General features: G+C 41.9%; 1 protein-coding gene and 1 long non-coding RNA gene across 3 annotated transcripts in view; one reads left to right on the top strand and one right to left on the bottom strand.

Annotated features, from left to right (window-relative positions):
* Window positions 1-10: 10 nt before the first annotated feature.
* Window positions 11-5,240, bottom strand: LOC119477879 (sphingosine 1-phosphate receptor 3). Its single transcript, XM_037752087.1, has 2 exons — window positions 4,986-5,240; window positions 11-1,403 (listed from the first exon to the last, which is right to left on the bottom strand). Exon 2 carries the CDS (start codon window positions 1,324-1,326, stop codon window positions 187-189), a length of 1,140 nt encoding a protein of 379 aa, XP_037608015.1. The 5' UTR covers window positions 1,327-1,403; window positions 4,986-5,240; the 3' UTR covers window positions 11-186.
* Window positions 5,241-6,450: 1,210 nt separating this feature from the next.
* The window catches only part of LOC119477884, a 24,955-nt gene continuing 11,548 nt past the window's right edge, over window positions 6,451-19,857 (top strand). For both annotated transcript variants that reach the window (XR_005204338.1, XR_005204339.1), the window contains exon 1: window positions 6,451-6,660. This is a non-coding gene — a long non-coding RNA (uncharacterized LOC119477884). The remainder of the gene's footprint in view (window positions 6,661-19,857) is intronic.

Below are 19,857 nucleotides of genomic sequence, written 5' to 3'. Positions count from 1 at the left end.
GCAAGTGTGTACATTTTAATACACTTCCCAATTATGGATGGTGCAGATATATCAATACCAAGTACAAAGGTAAACACTGCCCTGCAGTCTAATGAGGAATCCTTCATTCTGAATCAATCACAACTCAAATTCCTCTTCGTCACCACGTCTGACCGCCTTCATCCTTCCTACTGTCCATATCTTCATTCAGTCATTTCTGCCACTCTCAATGACGGCCTGAGTGGCCCCTCCAGCCACCACCGTCACCTCGCCGGTGTCTGTCTCCTGCCCCTTGTCCAGCTCCGCCTGCCTGGAGCTCTGCTGGTTCTGGTTGGGGTTGTTCATGCTGCTCCACGACTTGCTCCTGCTGCGGCTGGGCTCCAGAGACTGCCTGTTCACGCTGCCGTTCACGGAAGCCCTCCCCCGGTAGCAAACGCCACACACCAAACCCAAGAAGGCTCGCCTCATCTCGCGGCTGGCCAGGGTGTAAATCACCGGGTTCGTGGCCGAGTTGAGCACGGCCAGTCCGATGAACCAGTCGGCCTTGTAGAGGATGGGGCAGCGCTGCACGCACGCCACGTCCACCAGGAGCAGCACGAAGAGGGGCGTCCAGCAGGCGATGAAGGCCCCGACTACAATGATGACGGTGCGCAGCAAGGACATTGCGTGCTCAGAGTTCCTGTTCTTGCTCACCTTCTGGCTGCTGGACTTAACCAGGATGTAGATGCGGGCGTAAAGGACCGACATGGCTAAGAGCAAAAGCATGTAAAGGATGATGCAGAAAGCTACATATTTCTTGGTGTAGAGAGGGAGGACTGTGGAGCAGTCGGGAAGGTTGTCCAGGCAGTTCCAGCCTAGAATAGGCAAAGCTCCAAGAGAGATAGCGATCAACCAACAGGCCCCTATGAGCAGAAACACTCTGTAGTTCTTGTTGGCCTCATAAGGCCTCATTTTGATCATAGTCAGGTGTCGCTCTATAGCGATAGCCAGGAGACTGAAAATGGAGGCGCCGAGTGCCACAAACATGCTCCCCTCTCTGACAAACCAGAGAGCAGGCGAGAGCTGCAGGGTCTTCTCTCCCGACAGGAGCAGGTTGACCAGGTAGGCGACTCCGGCCAGCATGTCGCACAGCGCCAGGTTGCCGATGAAGAAGTACATGCGGTTGTGGAACCGGTGGTTGCCCCATATGGCCACCAGCACGGTGAGGTTCTCCAGGACGATGAAGCTGCATATGACGAGGAACACGATGGTCTTGGCGTCCACGGTGCCGGTGTTCGCGCCGAAGCTGGGCCGGTTATCCAGCTTTCCCGTGTAGTTGTAGTGGAGGTATATCTGAGGGTTGATCATCTTCAAAGCACCGGCTGCTGACACTGGATGTCAGAAGTGAGCAAGGAGTCCAGTGTCAGCAGATCCACTGTGTTCAACTGCAGTGGGAGATGTGAGGAGTGTTATCACACAAAGCAGCCAATTGATAGTTCAATATTTATCCAGCAATACAGCAATTAATGGTTTTATCTGATCTTAACTGAATAATCCAGAGGTCTTTAAAGGGGACATATCATGAAAAACGTTTCAGTGCTCGTGAACATAAATCTGAGTATCTGGACTGTCTAACAACCCACAAACTGTGAAATAAGACAACCCAGTCAGTTTTTTTGTGGGCTGCCTAGATCAGAAAACATGTGATTCAACAAGCTACTCAGATTTGGCCCCCCTTCCTATGTCACATGCAGCCTCATTAGAATATATTACCCACAGCTTTTGTGTGTTCCAATACCACCATATTTATGGCAAAAAAAAGCCCAAAAAAGATTTAGTATGTCCCATTACATAGGTTTCGTCCAAAATTCCATATTAACATGCTATTTAGTACGCTAAAACAGTATGTGAGCTATTTTACAATGTCCAGAACCTTAGTATGAAACTAGTAGTACGTGAATTGCATACTATTTCAGGTGAAATGTTTCAATATGCAATAACGGACACTACGGCAGCATAAATATCCCACAATGCAATGAGGCAGGAACGACAAAGTTCATAACGGACGTTGACGGACAGCTCTGTAACATCAATAACGCTTCAATTTAACTGTAAGTATAAGATTCCACTTTGCTAGCGCCCTGGCGCTAGGTGTGATATATATTTTAAATTAATTCAGACTTTGATTCTCACTAACCGTCGTTTTGGTCACATGAGGTTGGCACGGGTTGCCATGGTTACACGTCGCCAACCGGCAAGGAGGTTCTCAGGAATTGACGACGTAAATTACAGCTGAGTGTGTCCGAAAAAGAAACATACTGCTGTTTACATGCTGAACGATAGTACACCTATTGGGTATGTAGTGCAAACTATGCGATCTTGGAGGAAGCCATAGCATGTCAAATGCAGTATGCCATAAATACCAGCATGTCCTGCTATATCTGGTCGCATTTTGCGGTGTGCAAGCCAGCATGCTCTTCTGGCTATTCTGACCCACAATCCTCTGCACAATGGATATAGAGGGTCAAAGTTCAAAGCGCAATGTCATAACCATCGAAATAAAATAGGAGTAGAAAGGTGATTGAACTGTTTGCTGTGGTGATTTGACTAGTACAAAAGAAAATGGCGATTGTTATTGTGATAACAGAACATGTCAGTAGGGCCATAAAGCGTGGTCGCAGCTCGCTGGGAAGAAAATGGACGCAGCTCCCGGAGACAGCTGGCTGGCTAGTTAGCTAAGTATCTTGTCCCCAGGCAGAGGTACCATTTAGACCTGGCGCTGCCGCTGGCCATCAGCCCGCTGTTTGGCTCATTTTTCATAATCAATGCAGCACCATAGCCTGGCGGAACCACCCAAGAGCTAACCAGCCAGCTGTCAGCTAGCTAGCTAGCTAGCTAGCTATCTTGCTATTCCACCATGCTTCAATGCCACACTGCTATAGCAGTGCGATAGCAATGTGCTTTCCTCCGCTGTGACAAGAGTGCTACTGCAAGGAGAAACATGTTCCACCATATTGTCACTTATCTTACCCCTCCCATTAAAGTAACATGAAAATGGTAGAAACTTATAGAAAATGACAGAACATGCAACCATCACAACTTTGAAATAAATCAGCTAACCATACGTAACAAAACCCCTGAAACGAACTGGATGTCCCACAATTTGTCCAGAGCGAGACGCAGTCTGTCCTGGCTCACAGGCGCCTCTGACACGAACAGTCCCTGAGCCACCGGTGACCGGTGACCAGTGACCAGTGACCAGCGGCTCCTCAGCAACACAGTCCCCATCTGGAGAACCCTCGTCCTGCAGCGAAGGAGCTTGAAGAGGAGAGAAGTCGGAAGGCACCCACCCCACTGTCATCCAGGTACGGCGGGGTGAACCTGGGGTGCACGCGGAGCAGGGAAACTGGGAATTCACGGGGGGAAAGGTGCCCGAAATGGGGCCCTGGCGCTAATACATGGAGGTGAAGGTGTAAGAGGCCGAGGGCCCTTCCCAACGGAGGTGGGGACACCGAAGGGCCTGGGCGCCTGGCAGGGGACAGAAGCGTCCCGGCCAGCCTCGGCGGCGGAGGCAAAGACCATGAGGGCGGGTGAGGCCAGAGGAGCTGGCAGGCAGGAGGGGCTGTCCATCACCTCCCTGCTAGTGGTGATGTCTGGTGGAGCTGCAGCCTCATCTTCTGGCCCAGGGGAACTGTGCACTTTGCGCTCCTCTGGGCTCGATGAAGCCTCTCCGTCAGACAGCAGACCAGACATGAGGAACAGCTTCCTCCCAGAGTCCTCCCCGGCTTCTGAAGTCCAGCGGGTCCCCGTCGTATTTCCACATCTAAGTTATCAGTCTTTTTCTTTTTTCTTTTTTCCAAATAAACGTTGCTCTCAAACGTCACGACGCGGCGCGAGCATAGAGACAGGCCCCACATGTGCTCATTGCACGGTACAGCTAAGCTAATCGAGCTAGCTGCGGCTAGCCAGCAACGAAACTCTCGCCACTCAATTGACTCACTGAATACGTTCTTCTTTTAAGCTTTCCACGAAAACCCCACCGCTGCCACCAATGTAACTGAGCGGTCTTTTATGTGCGCCTATACTTATTTATGGTAAAATAAGGACACAGGACTCGCTCTTTCACCAACAGTCCACTCAATAAAATAGGTTACACTACTCTACTGCTCATTCATCCATATTGCAAAACCTCACCTCAGTGACTCCGTGACTTGCCGCAAGTCGGTTTAGTTAGAAGTCAGCCCGCTACAACGGTCGCTACGGCAACGGTACACATAAAAATGGCCACCGCTCTGACCGTCCTGCTACGCTGATTTGAATGGGAATTTCCATTCTACTCCTATCTTCTATTTCTATGGTTATGACGAAGTAGTATGTCCAGTATACTTTGAAAGGGCAGCCGCAGTACGTACTAAAAGTAAAAAGAAAAAGTATGCGATTTGGAATGTAGCCCTTGAGAACTACCTTTTGCAAAGGTGCACCATATTTTTCTCGCAAGCCAATCAGAGCAGACTGGGCTTTTTCAGGAGGAGGGGTCTTAAAGAGACAGGCGCTATAACGGAGCGTTTCAGACAGAGGGTGAATACAGGTATATTCAGACAGACAGGATGAGAAAAATAATTAGTTTTTTGAACAGTAAAGCGTGTAAACATGTTCTAGTAGAAACCCTAAATTAAAAAGTATGAACCTTATAATGAGCATGATATGTCCCCTTTAAAACTAGCAAATACCTGCAGAAAACCTTTAAAAACACCCATTCAGTCTGCACCTCAAACACACCATGATGCTGTTTGTTTGTTTACATACTGTAGGAATATTGGACTGTTGCCCAGACTACCAGGGACTCCTTTTAAAAAAAAAATGCTATTAATCTTTACTTCAGCTTTTTAGACATTAAATTAGCTTTGTTTTGATCACAATCATAAACTATAGACCTCATCGATTTCACTTCCCAGTAGATTAGATGTAATTATCTCATTTGTGCGGAGCAGTCTAGTTTTTCCAGATGAAGCCTTAACTAAACTCACCGTGGGATGCTCCTCCGGCTTCAGTTGAGAGTGAAACGCCGACTGGGAGACAAACATCTCATAGCTGAACAGTCGATTCTCCGTCTCCAGTGTCCCAGGAGTTTAATGTTCAACTTTAACTCCTTCTCCCTCGGCTCGATGGAAGAGAGCAGCTCCTCATCTTAGATCATCTTTCACTGATCTCTAAACTCCAGAGCTGTCGACTGGCTGGTTGGCTGAAGTCACACCTCCTCCTCCTCCTCCTCCTCGAAGCAATTTTATTTATTTATTTATTTTTGTATTATTTCAAAATGACAGTATCCATAGTAACAGCAGAAAACATTAAACACATTTACATACAGAAGAAGCATAATGAAAACATAAACAAAGAGCTGTGCCAAACATAAAGGGACAACAGAAATTAAACAATACCAACATAAAATAAAAATAAATTAATAAATAAAAAGACCACGCGAGAGTATGACAATAATTTCACTTAAAAACGTTAAAGATATTGCATACATTCATTGTTTTCATTGCTTTTTTGTTTCATGAGGAAGAAATTGTTGACAGATAAAGATCAATTTCTTTCATAAATACAAAGAAGTTAGGCTTTTATTTGGTAAATTTACACTTGTGAATGTGGAACTTCGCGAGAATTAAAATTAAATTAATAAGAAAAAATGCATTACTGTATTTGTCACTGTAACCATAGCAACCAAATATACTGTTTCTAAAGTACAGTGCAAAAAATCTGAGAAAATGTTAACAAGTATTAAATTATTGACATCTTTCCACAATTCACAGGTAAATTTACAGGACCAGAATAAATGAGAGCAAGTTTCAGAATGTGATTTGCAGAAGGAACAATTTTCTTTAACTTTTGAAAATCTGTGGTTCTGAATACATACATCAATGGGCTAAATTTGATAGACTTCAGCGCTCTAAACAATACATTAAAAATAAACTGGGTCATGAAGCAAATCAAATCCAGGAGGTATGTGGAAACTCATCATTTTTTTTAAGATACATATGTTGTAATAATATTGTCACAGAAATGTTAAAAAAGTCCCTGAGGAATATGTCTCAGAGTCCTATAAGTAGCCTATAATTTACATATTAATTTACTTTAATTACTAAAATACCTATTTTTTGTAGCTTATGTTTTGTGGAAATTAGGAAATAATTAGTAAACATGTATTATCTGTTCAGGCCATGTGGATGTATTTATCAAGAGAAGGTTCAAGCATACTGTCAGCGTCAACCAAACATGAGCAAAATCGCGGAGTAACCAGTAGCAGTAACTGTAACGCGTTATGTAAGTACAATGATTTGCCGAGGGATGTGTCAATCACGCTTGCACACCAAAGTCCCGCCCCCCAGCTCTCATGAGCCAATAGGAGCCCGGCCTACTGATGCCAGGTTCGGCTGTCCTCGAGAAAAAAACAAAACAAATGCAATGCGAGGAGAAGAAAAAACGGTATGTCAAAAGTTAAACCACCGAAATTATCTGAATTATCTGAATAGGAAAAAGAAGCAAGTTTTCCAAAAACAGAGGAATTCGTTGTTGAGGTATACTATCCTATGAGTGTTAGCAGCGCGCCGTCAAGTCCGTTACCGCAGAAACTAACTGCTCCCGCGTCAGAGACAGGAGACAGCAGGTGTTAGCACTCCCATGTTAGCTACATGTGAACAGGTAAGCTTTATGTGCTCTGTAGTCGTTGTTAAGTTGCTGATGAAACTTGCTCGCTTATATTTCATGTGTGTGTGTTTGCTCTGGTTTTAGGCTATTTTGTTTGAGCGTCTGAAAATTGGATTTTTTCCCTTGAAAATAGCTCTACATGATGCTTTCATGACTGCTGTAAGGAATCTGGAGCCAGGTTATTGGAGTTGTGTGTTGTTGCTGATATGGTACAGTGTTTCCATCCTGTTAAAGTGATAGCGCCCCCTCTCGGTGGGTCTGGTTAGGGATGAGGGTTGGTTCAGTCCAGCTATATCTCATCAGGTCTCGTCATTTATCCACACAAAGGAGTTCAGTAAAGAGATTTTTGCTCCTTTGCTTAAAAGGCTCATGAGTTTGTGAATGAGAATAATTTAAGATAGCTAGCTCACTTGGATGTTTAATTCATTTAAAATTAGGGGTGTGACGATTCACTCAGCTCACGATACGATATACGATATTAGGTTCACGATCTCGATACCATACGATATTATAACGCGCAGTTAACCGCCGAGCTATCTCGCTCTGCATGTGTAAACAGCAGCGGTAGATGAGAGACAGCGGACAGAGCAAATTGAAACGTAGCTTTCCTCCATGTTTAACTGTTTCATCGTATTTATGCTTGTTTAGCAGGTCTAATAACGTATCTTTGCTTTACACTTGCAAAGTTTTATTGCACTTAGCAAGGAGCATAGAGTCAACTCATCTCTCCACCGCAGCCTCTCTGATCAGCTGTTCACTGACTGCACTGTGTGTGTGTTGATGTGTGTGGAGCTCCGACACAGAAGCTGCGGCCTTGCGTTGGGATTAATTGGTTCAATTTCGGCGATGGCAGACCAGATTTTACTGTGCATGTGTTGTACCCCGAGAGGCTGCAGCTTCAGCCCCTGAGCCCCATATGTATGTAGTACCTATTATGCCCTGATATCGCGATCCAGTTTTTCGTCTCGACGATGCATATCGTCACGTTTTTATATTGCGATATTTCGTGGCACGATATTTCGTCACACCCCTAATAAATAGGGAATGGGAATGTGACGTCACCGTCAGCAAGTCCGTCATTTTTGGAGGGTTAAGGGTAAGAGTTCCATCTCAAGTGTCAAAAGATAACACAAAACACTGCACAATGAATGAGATTCAAAAGCTGAATTGTAGTAAACAGTATATAGCGTACAGTCAGACACAAAGGTAGGCTAACGTTATGGGTTTCATTTTGCAAGATACCGGGTAGATTAATTATGCAGTGTTAGCCTACGTTTTGTTAGTATTCCGTTAGCATAACATTAGCTAGCTTATCTTTGTCCGGATGGTAGTGTAGTTGGCATTTGGCTTGTAGGTAGGGGTGTGACGAAATATCGTGCCACGAAATATCGCAATATATATATCGAGACGAAAAACTGAATCACGATATCAGGGCATAATAGGTACTACGTACATACGGGCTCCGGGCTGTAAGTTTAGTGCAATAAAACTTTGCAAGTGTAAAGCCAAGATATGTTATTACACCTGTTCAAGCATAAATACAATAAAACCCTTACCTTCATAAATTTCAATGTGTGGCAAACTGTCAAGGTCTTTCTAATTCGTAAGGATCAATGTCATAATCTAACTTAAATTTTGTAATATATGGCCCCTTTGCCTCTGTCAACTTCTCTCTCTCTATTTGTCTTTCGCACGTACTTTATACATTTCTGATGATGAACGATTGACAGATGACAGATGAATAAATGAGAGATAGGTGACAGATAATAATCGTCTATCGAAGCTCCGTGCATTACCCTCCGAAAATGGCAGTGCGACCCAGAATGCTCCCACAATGCCCATTCCCTATAGAAAGATATAGACAGATGCAGTAGATTAGAAACAAAATAGCCTATAATACAAATCCATATATAAAAAGTGTGCTAAGTTCAAGCAAATTTCAACAATGCAACAAAAGCATTGCCTCTGTTTCATAAATATAGCTATCTTTAACAAAATCATGTACAGTAGCTGTCTTCCCTGCTGTGTTTCTGCATGACATGGACAAAAAAGAGAAAGAGCGAGCATACAATGTGCTGCAAGAGTTTACGTTAAGATGACTGCAGCCCATCCTTTGTTCTGGTCCTTCTGTCGTGACCTCATATCCAGGAAGGATGGGCAGGGCTGGCAGCAAGGAGAGGGCTCAGAGAGTCTGGGAGGCAGAAAGACAGATGATGACTCTGAAATAGATGTGACGGACTGGAATCTGCACTGCAGAGATTTTAAGACTAAAACTAAACATAAAATGACCAAAATGTGACTAAAACAATAAACTTTTACTTTCAAACAAAATCCAGAAATTGCACCAAGAATAATTGAGTCATGAGCTTTGTGCACACTATGTGACTATGACTCAAACGCTAAGAATCTTACCGCTTTACTTTATACGCTGCCACACATTTTAGCTGCTTGCAATTTTCCCCAAACTAAGCACATAGTGTACCGTGTTGCAGACCAAATCATTAAATAGCAGATCTCTTCCAGTGTCTGTGGTTATTAACCCAGAGGAATGTTTTGTGTGGTTGAATAAACAGCTGTGGTCTGGCATCGGTCCATTAGCATTGTTACAGTCACAATTCTCAGTCATTTCCTGCAGGTCGCACTGTGCCAGCAGCAATGGGAAAATCTCAGGGAAAATGCCAAATAGTTACTCTGGACCCGCAGCAAATCTGGGACCAATCACAGAGTGGGTCTACGTAAAGGCAGCTGGATTAACAGACTGGGAACATGGTTGGAAAAACCTTGGGTTTTTCAGCAAACTACAGTGATGTGGGGCTAGCATCTGCATATACATAAACTTTGAGCCAAATATGAAACCATCAGCGAGTACAAACCCCATAATATGTGGTTAAAGTGCGTCTATGTCTATGTGTATTCATAGACTACTGAAGAGGAGCATGGGTGGAGGGTTTTCACTTTTGCAGGACCACCCTCACTACTTTGTAGGCGACCACGTCTTTGGTTTGAGCGAGGCTGAATCTTCCTGTCATCTTTGTCGGCAGGACAGTAATTAAAGCTGTCTCTAGCTGCCATTTTTCCAGCATCAGGAGCTGTTCGTCTGACCTAAATCATCAATGCACCGTATGTGTGATTTCCTGCTATTATAATGCTATATTATTTAAGTATAAACCTACAAGCTGCAACCCCTCATTTTGGAAGTACTGTACAATAAAGCCAGCTGGTAAAACCATTCCTCGGGGAAAGTTTCCACTGCTCAACTGCGGCTTGCCCTGGACCTTATACAGTATACAGTTTCTGTGTGACATCGTCAGTGGTTGGAAGAAGTATTCACATGCTCTATTAACTAAAAGTAGCACACTGTAGAACTATGCCATTACAAGCAAAAGTCTGGCATTAAAAATGTACCTAAGTATATCAGATATTATAGGGCTGTAAAGGAATTACCCATGCGCTAATAATGATTGGCTCAACAGCGTGGTATTCGGTAGTGATGCAATTTAAATCTTTTGCAAATTACTTAATTTATCCTGATTTCAGTGCTGTAAAAATAAGAGTCATTGTTAGGTTATTAGTACGTATATTTAGGCTATTATTATTATGTATATTGTTGCTTTTTAAATGACAAAGATGACAGTTTTGAAACCAATTAAATACTTGTTTATTGTTAAATGCAGAGCACAGAAGGGCAATGAGGCGCAAAGTTTTTTCAGTTGAGACCCTTTGTTTGTGTCTGGTTGCCATGATATGGAATATCCGCAGAAGTAGGGATGTTAATAATTAACCGTTTAACCGTTAACCGACATTTAATTTTAACCGATTAACGCTATCGGTTAAAGCGGTTAAAAGAAATGTTAATAATTAATTAAAAAGCTGAGAAAAACTCGTCACTTAAAGGACAAAAAATGGTCCACCTTAAGAGTCCACCTTAAGAGAGTCTGAGCCGGCGTTACTCCCGTCTATAGCTCACTTGAGCGGAGAAGTTGTAGCCTCGTAGCATTTATTCACCGACAAATAAACTGTACACACACAGTCTGCTACAGCTACGTTCAAAGCTATAGCGCCACCAACAACACACACACGGTCTGTCGGAAACTTGCTGAAGTTATGCACTTTGACAGACCGTATGTGTGTGACAATGGTGAGCACGAAGCTACCAGCAGAGCTACAGCTGCTAACATAGCACAAACACACACTCTGTGTGTTGGACAATCGCTATTGTTACGCTGGGCAGACACACAGCTGACGACCTGCTAAACTAAACTAAATGTGCGCTGGAGACTTTTACTGGGAAAATGGCTGCATGTCCTCGACACAACACAAAGCACCGTGGCTGCTAAGTTAACGCTCCCAGACGGGTGAACTGGGGACTGTCTGTTTTGCTCATACACTGCAGCTGCATGGGAGGCAAAAATCTTGTCAGTTAGCGGTTAATAATTGGTTAACAAGGGTCGGTTATCGGTTAAGAACATTTTTCAAAGTTAGCATCCCTACGCAGAAGTAAAAATGTCAGGTACTGGTTCTGCTTGCTCTGGATGAAGGGAAGGCTGGTCTATATGTATTAAATTCTCCTCCATTATTGTTGTTGTTCAGCACTTGTAGCCTACATGTAACTGCTTGCCATTCCCTGCAGTTGGCTTGTGAATAGCAATAGTAGTATTGCAATATTGTGGTTATTGTGACAGCCCTAATATACTACTATATTTTTATTGTTATTAGTCGTACATTAACATATAATCAGCAGTTTAATGTGTAGTTATAACAAGTACTACTTTATACAGTTGGATATTTTAACGCATCATATTTTATAGGACGATCATATTAGGGGTGGGGGAAAAAATCGATACAGCATAGTATATTTCGGGTGGCAATATTGTATCGATTCATGGACGTCAAGTATCGATCTTTTAATATATAATCTATTAACCTCCTAACAATCTAAAGAGGTTGTAGCGGGCTCAGTCTTAAAGTTAGAGTGAAGATACTGGTATCATTAAAAACTAGAAAACCTAAGGAAATGTGAGCTTGTCAGAAAGAATGCTAAAAACGCTCCAAAGTTATGCTAAATTTTGGCGAGGAAAAACTGGCATGGCCATTTTCAAAGGGGTCAATTGACCTATGACCTCAAGATATGTGAATGGAAACTCTGAGATGAACAGAGTGAAAAATGTATCTAATCAGATAAAACAGATGGTGACAAACTGAATAATTTGCAGTTGAAAAAGGGTAATAAATCGCAATATATCTTATCGCAATACTGAAATGTTTAGAATTGCAAAAAGATAATAACGTGACTTAACCAATATTTACAGCTGTCAAGTAAATGTAGTCGGGCTGTCAATCGATTAAAATATTTAATCGTGATTAATCGCATGATAGTCCATAATTGCACATTTTTATCTGTTCAAAATGTACCTTAAAGGGAGTATCTAATACTCGTCTAATACAGAAACCCTCACAGGTACTGCATTTAGCATAAAAAAATATATGGTCAAATCATAACATAGAAAAAACTGAAGTTTGAGTAAATATAGTTAGTTATTTTCCATCGCTAGACATTGTTTGTTTACTAAAATAAAACGCAACAGAAATTGAATATGACATACACTTGACATAGATATCTGAAAGAGGTTTGTACAGATCTATCTGCTTGCTGTGTGTAGATATAACACGAAGCATTTAACTAACTTCCCTTGACTCCGGAGATGAGCATATCAGAATATTCATTATTAATCATAATGCGATATAAAAGCAGTGAGCACTTACAAATGCCTATATGTATAAAGTATTCCAAGAACCATCATTATTGACTATAATGCAGTTTATGTGGCTGGTAGCGTAATAGCCTCTCATTCACAGCAGAGAACTTTAATGGTTGAATGAGAATGGCCGGATAGAATAAAGATAAGGGCCTTGGTACTATAAGCACATTACAGAATCTCTTTGGCCGGCATCACTGCAGCCATTACTTTGCCAGGGTTTGCCTTGTTCAAGCTCTCAACCCTTCATTAGAGCGCAAGAGCTGGGGTCAAAGCCGTGGGCAGTGGGCACATCCATGTGCAATTACATGGAAACCCTGCCTTTAATTTCACCCTCGCCATTTTGAGGCAAAAACACACCCCGAGAGAGTCTGGGCTACAAATCTGAGGCGGACAGTCCCCTCCTGCCCTGTGGCTTTGTGGCTCCAGTATTTCTAGGCACGGCGGTCTCTTGCATGCAACTTAACAGAACAAGGCCCTCGGAAAAGTTACCGAGGCGTAATTTCAGCTGTGGCACAGTTTAGTCTAGAATCTGCCAACTTTAGAAGGCCACACAAACAGAAATAGGTCTTTAGTTCTGTCACTTCCTTCTGCTGCAGGGATATTTAGTGCTCTCACCTCTACTTCTTTAAACTGTTCACTGCAGAGCTTTTAATTTTTCCGTTTCATTTGTGTCCAGCTGAGAGATTAATCGGATGGTTTTATTTCCGTTCCGCCAATGGGTCTGACTTCAATAATACTACAGTGGCTCCTCGACAGTCTATCCAGTGTCAAACTGGCTGACATTACCGTACGAGCATAAATTTAATGGACTGAAATCACTTAACACTGAACATGGAAAAAAACCCAGAAGCCACAGTTTTTCTGTAGTAGACTCATTTCAAGGGCTTCCGTGATAATTGCATGGTTCCCGGCCAAGGTTACTGCCTGCTCTGCTGCATGCTAGCACACATAATATTTTCCTCACCTCCACATGCATTATGGCAACAAAATATCAGACGTTTTAATGTAGTACCATCCAAACCAACACCAACTTTTAAGCTTCCCTTGCAGATTTTTGCTGTGACGGCATCTTGAAATAAATAAATAAATAAAGCTTCAATCATAGACTGTATATAAAAAGTGGACGTGGTCGCCGTGATGTCACCCATTGGTTTTTGGACTGCTGTTTTGAAGCCTCGAGTTCGGCATTTTGGCCATCGCCATCTTGGTTATTGGCAACCAGAAGTGACACCAGGGGGTGGAGCTAAGTACAACCGAATGCTGAATAAGACATTTTCAGGTACCCAAAAAGGTTAGAATTAATACTTTCATGAACTGGAAACACACCAAGATGCAGGTTAATGCCAGGTCTGAACAGGTGTACTGGTCTGAACAGGTCTGAACAGGACCAGTGTTAACCTGTGGGGGGAACCGGAGTGTGGGAGCTACGCTTCTGTGATGGCACCGTCGGTCAGGACGGTGTTATCAGCTGTAACCAGCCTTATGAGAGCAGTGCAGAGCGGCGGCCATGAGCTAGCCAGTGGGACGCGCTCACATGCACTAACGTGCACTAAAAGCATGCACGGCTGGGCTCAGATTACAACACACACAGAGGGAGAGTGACTTCATTCTCTGCTCAGGTAGACATTACTCCTTTATATCTTTACGTAGCAAATAGTTGTTTGATGCTCTGGATATCGTATAGAGCACCTTTAATGACTTATAACTGAATAATAAAGCATTAGTAGAAGACTTAATAATCATTACTGAAGTCATTAGTTACAACTTTATAAAGGGTAGTCTACAGTATGTGCTCCTTTCAGCCCATTCACTCTGTGTCTAGACTATAACTCAGTACATTTAGTTGAGTTATGTAAATTCCCCTTTATCAAGAGACTTATTATTATTATCTTGAGTTCGTAGAACCTAGAGGGAAGTGGTAAATTGCGATCAACACATGGAAGCTTTCTATGTATGTTGGGCTACTGTGTCTGTTTGACACTTTTCTCAGCAGCGGTTCATGCTGTAAATGCAGTTCCTGGTATTTATTCTAACACTGTCTTGACATTATGTTTCCACTATTTTTTTTGCCCTGATAAGTTGTCAGTCAGGCTACTATACCGCAACTACATTAAAGTAGTAGTAGCGAGCAAAACCGTTTCCTTTTAGTTGAGTGCAATTGCATTGGCCTTCCAGACAGTTAATGTGAGTGTACAAGCAATAGCACAAGGTTGGGCTGTTCTCCCTTAGGCCCATTAGGCCTGCAGTACTCAGAGCTTGTTGTATTGATGTTCAGCAGTCATTGGCCATTGCCTGACTTACTGGATGGATATAACATTGTCGTTAACCAGAGAGGAGTCATGAGTCTGGAGCAGAGGGCAAAGTTCATATAAAACCCCAAATATCACTGTCTTACATGCATTGTTATTATTTATCTTTCTTTCAGTTGCTTTTTTTTCCCTTATTACATCACTTAAACCAAACATAATCCAATGAAAAATACAAAAATTAATACATGAGAATCATTTTAAAAAGGTGTAAAGGAAAATTCAATTTTTTTAAACCTAGGTTTTATTTACATTTATCATCTAGATTTGTGGCAGTATGTAGCAAACTACACATGCCCTTTCACTTACTTTCACTTAGCTCCTCTGCAGTCTTTGCTGACACAGAGAAAAACTCTTATGGTTATTTTAACCCACTAAAAGCTAATGTAGTCTGTAGCGTTATCACCACAGTGTAACCACAGGACAAAACATATTTAAACCAGCTTCAAAAACTAGGCTCAAAATCAGTTAATATATGCATATATTTAAACTCAAATAAAAGGTTGGAAAAGGTTTAAACTATTCCCCATTTTGTATAAAGCGGGGTTGGTTGGGACAGGGGGACAGTTAAGACTAGGGATGTCCATAATTGTTGTTTTCTTTTTCTCAAAGAAATGTGTTAACATGTGACATTGTAAATATAAGGTGTTCAAATTTAGACTGCAATTTTTACAATTTAAATTACCAGTGTGTAACAATTAGAGGGATCTATTATACCTTCGGTACTGTAGAAAAAGAGTACCGTCAGGTTTTTAGAATTTTGGTTCTCGTGACATCCCTACCACTGACCATTTGTATAACAATTTAGCCACAAATTCACAGACCGTACACGTTCCAGCCATATACTCGGTATAGTCTTGTTATCCCAGAACAAGGTGTCCCTACTGTCCCGGGAGACAGTATTTTTGGATAATGCACTATTTGTACATTTAACAAAATTGTGCCTTAATGTTTGGGTTGGGCTCTAAAAGAGTTGATAAATTGTTAGCAGACACCTGTATCTGTTGAGGGATGAAATTATTTTCATTAGTCGGTGAGAAATGGTGGGTTATTTGGTGTAGATACAAAAGTGTTCCAACTGACCCTGCTCTCCCCTATTTCAAGAGTTCAGCTCTCATGTTGAAGATGAGCAAATACTGGGGAGCCACCTAAAATTGTTTACTTGGCTTAAAATGCATTACAAATGGATGTTACTGTCATTACTGCTGTTCATTTTTCATTCATTTCTTAGTGCTATAACCACAAGAGCATATTTAAAACCAGTTATGTCTGAAATATACCAACAAAAGCCTCGTTCATCACCTTCATATTGCTTATATGCACAAGTCAGACAACATTAACTTTATATAATGAGATTATCTAAAGTAGGTTTTCTGCTGGATCAATGTCCTGTATGTCCATTTATGTCCACTGGACACTTAGGTGTTGAAACAGCATGGTAGGTGTTGCTGTACAACATCATTTTTTTTTTTTTCTGTGTCTGCATTCATATGTCACAGTTCATATATTACATTATTTTTCATTTAAGATCAGTCATATTACTAGTATGATTAGGCTGGCTCTTCTCAAGAGAGATGGAGATCTTTGCTTCCTGTTGGTGGAATCAATAAAACTGCTCTTTAGCTAGCTGCTAAGATGCATGGTAAGAGTACAGGAAACCATTACACTGTAGCTGGTCTGATAAAATGTAGGCGTACATTAAGCTTTACTACAAACTCCTGCAGGCGATGGACGCACATGCCAGATTCATGCAATGCTAATATATGTACCTCACATATCCACAGATTTTAAAGCAGTTGAATTGGCTCTGTAGTTGCTCCTGACATATAAAAAAACTATAAAAAATGATAAAGGCTTTTTGTGCTCAAATCAATTAGTCCCCTCTCTTGTGGTGAAAATAGGGAAGACGTGCGAAAAAAAGTTTCAGGTGGCTTGGTTTCTTTAGCGACATTTGCCGTGGATGTTTCTTTAAAAAACTAGATGAAGAGATGAGGATACTGACTACAAGATATTGGTTAAATGTGGCGACAGCTTTGTGAAATAATTTGAGGCATTTGTAACTCATTTACTTTGTCTCAAAACTAAGAGAGAAAACGTGATTTTTTTTTTTTTTGTTTATCTCTTCTAACTCTGATTATTAAACACATCACACAGCTTTTATCTTAAAAATTACATGTAAATTTAAAGAAGGTAGGATTTAATGATTGAGAAAAACTAAACATGAGTAAGATCGCAGTAATATCTAAAGTTAGCACACTTTTAGAGCCGGTATGAATTGCACCGGGCGTTCCATTAACTATAATGTAAACCCATCTGCGACACCAGTAAATGCTCTGAGAGAGTGCACCGAGAGTGTGGTGATGTAGTTTAAGAGAGTAGCGAAAGAGACACACAGGGCGGGCGGGATGGGAGGTGGATGGGTCCAACAAACACAAGGCTTTTCATCCAGGAGACCGCTGTTCATGTACCGTACGTTAAGTTTCACTTTCATGTTACAATCAGCTGTTCGTTCGTGTCGCGCGTTCACAACAATTCAGTGTAATTTTCACTGTTTTAAGCCCAACCATGTAGTTCTTTTCTAAACCCAACTATAGTGGTTTTGTTGCCTAATCCTAAAGTGACGCCAAGGGGCGTGACAAAGCGGTGGTATGTGACGAGTTGGGATGAGAACGTGTTGGTTGTCAAGACCACCATACACTCTCTTACCTGACAATCAGGTGTTTCTCTGAGGTCTTCAGCTTCAGCTTTAGTGGTTTGCGAGAGTGTGTTGTTTCCAGCAAGAGGTGGATCATGAGGAAGATCAAAATGTCCAATTGTATTCTTTGAAATATCCAATTTTAGACATGCCATAAAATTAGGCCTAGTTCCCTGAAAGAGAACAATACCTCACGCAGTATTGTCAGTCATTGGGGCTTCATCACTTCATCGTTAAAAATAGATATGAATAAACTATAAAAACCGAATCAGTCCTCGTGGAGACATTCACTTTATTGTGATGTTTCCTTGTAGATGTATTGTATCATATGTGCTGAGGGACTTGTCACGATTTAGACACGTTTTAATGGGGATTTGACCTTACAGGTGGAAATGCTTTGTACAGCATAACCTTCCAGCTGTGCATCCCTTTCCTCAAGCTGCATACATATTTCATTAGAGGCCATATGACTGGTGCCTTTCTGACTCGGTCCGTCTCAGAGCGCACACACACTCACACACAGGCAGCCATTGACCACTGGAGAAGGATTGTCTCGGAGTCAGAGCGATCGTCTGGTGCCAACGAACAAAAGACTGAGGGGGCAGCTGACAAACTGTCTGCAGCTGAGAGAGATGCAGTTGCAATCTGTAATTTCTCGATAATCAAGAACGTTGACATCAGGCCAAAGCCACAAGAGACAGGAAGTTTAAATTTAGCTTACTTCTTGATCTTGATCTAGTGCTGCAAGGAGGTATTTCATATCCACTTGCACTTATTATTTAACTTTCCTACTAATGTGTGTGAAAATGGAGTTATGGCTGTAAAGTTGTCTGTTTTGTCTGCCTAATACTGCAGTTTAAAATGCTATACACAATTTAAATGATTACTTATGATATGATGATACTTACTTTGATTAAAAAAAATCTTAGTAAGTTGTTATGAAGTTAAACAGGTCATAATTCCCTCTCTATTATTTATTTTATATTGATGTGAAAACATCTCCTACAAACAACTGGATTTATTCAAGTTTCTCGCCAAAAACTTAATTTTACGAGATTACATTTAAACACATCATGATAACGTTGTAATTTACCTTCACCCAATGGTAATTTTGCTGAGCAGACCGTGAACGTCTCATACTAATGTGCATGGCATACAAATATGAATGGCACCTCCGTTAACGTTAGTAGCTCCGATATTTATCCAAGCAGGACTGTGCTGTCCACCGGCTGCTAACAGCTAACGTTACGAACACTGATCCTGTTGATATCAGCACGGATTTGTTGTTAACAGTGTCGCATTATCAGGGGAAAAAATAGGGTGCGGCCCTCAGGTTTGGTAGTGCCATGCTGTTGAGCATTTTTTTTTCTCTCCACCGTGGTTCCGGTTGAAAACAAACTGAAACATAAGACGGCGTGCGTATGCGTCATTGTGCATGCGTAACTGTGGGAAAGCATCAAAAAGAGGAATCGATGGTCACGGAGGCATGAGATACCAAGAAAGCAGACAACTACAGTTCTCTATTCCCATTACTATTTACCCGCATTTGGCGGGTGGCGGGTGCTAATTTCAGACCCTGGTCACCAGACTGTTGCTATAATGTAGATTTCAGTGTTTTCCAGTGCATTGTTTATTTATTTACAACATTAGCCTCTTTTGAGGTGCATTTATGTATTTATTTACCAGTTTCAAAAAGGAAGTGTTGTTGAGCTACCCAAGCAGTCAGTGCAAACATCCCTGTGGATTTGTGACATCAAAGGGCATTTGTGACCAGTGTTGGGGGGTAACGCTTTATGAAATAATGCGTTAGGGGCGGCTGGTTAGCTCAGTCGGTAGAGCGAGCGCCCATGTATCGCCAAGGCTCAGTCCTAGCAGCGGTGGACCCGGGTTCGAATCCGGCCTATGGTCCTTTCCGCATGTCATTTCTCTCTCTCCCCCTTTCCAACACTCTATCCACTGTCCTATCAATAAATACTTAAAAATCACCCCAAAAAAAATAAATAAAATAATGCGTTAGAGTACTCAGATTATTTTTTGTAACAAGTAACGTAATACTGTAGCAGCCAGAGTTGTGGTATTCCTCTAATGTCAAATAGTGGCACAAGGTGGTGCCTCCTTTTGTTGTGATGCACTGAGAGTTGAGTTGAGAGTGGAGTGGAGAGTTGTGCACACAGTACCGCCGCTACCACTCTGACCAACGTCAACAAGAGATAACTGAGCTAGTGCAGGTTTTACTGCTCATGTATGTTTAGTAAATATAGTGCTGTTACTGTAGAGTCATAGCATTGTATGGTGGATGTTAGGTTCTGTAGAATAAAGTATCAGTTTGTTGTTGTCTGTCGACTATCTGAGCTAATCGGCTATCCCAGAGCTCCTGCTAACATACAGTAGGCTACGTGCATCTCCTGCTAACATACAGTAGGCTATGTGC

This window comes from Sebastes umbrosus, chromosome 19, assembly GCF_015220745.1.
Source record: "Sebastes umbrosus isolate fSebUmb1 chromosome 19, fSebUmb1.pri, whole genome shotgun sequence".
NCBI classification, from domain to species: domain Eukaryota; kingdom Metazoa; phylum Chordata; class Actinopteri; order Perciformes; family Sebastidae; genus Sebastes; species Sebastes umbrosus.
Note: the sequence above shows the minus strand (reverse complement) of the source record. Positions and strands in the feature narration are given on the sequence as shown.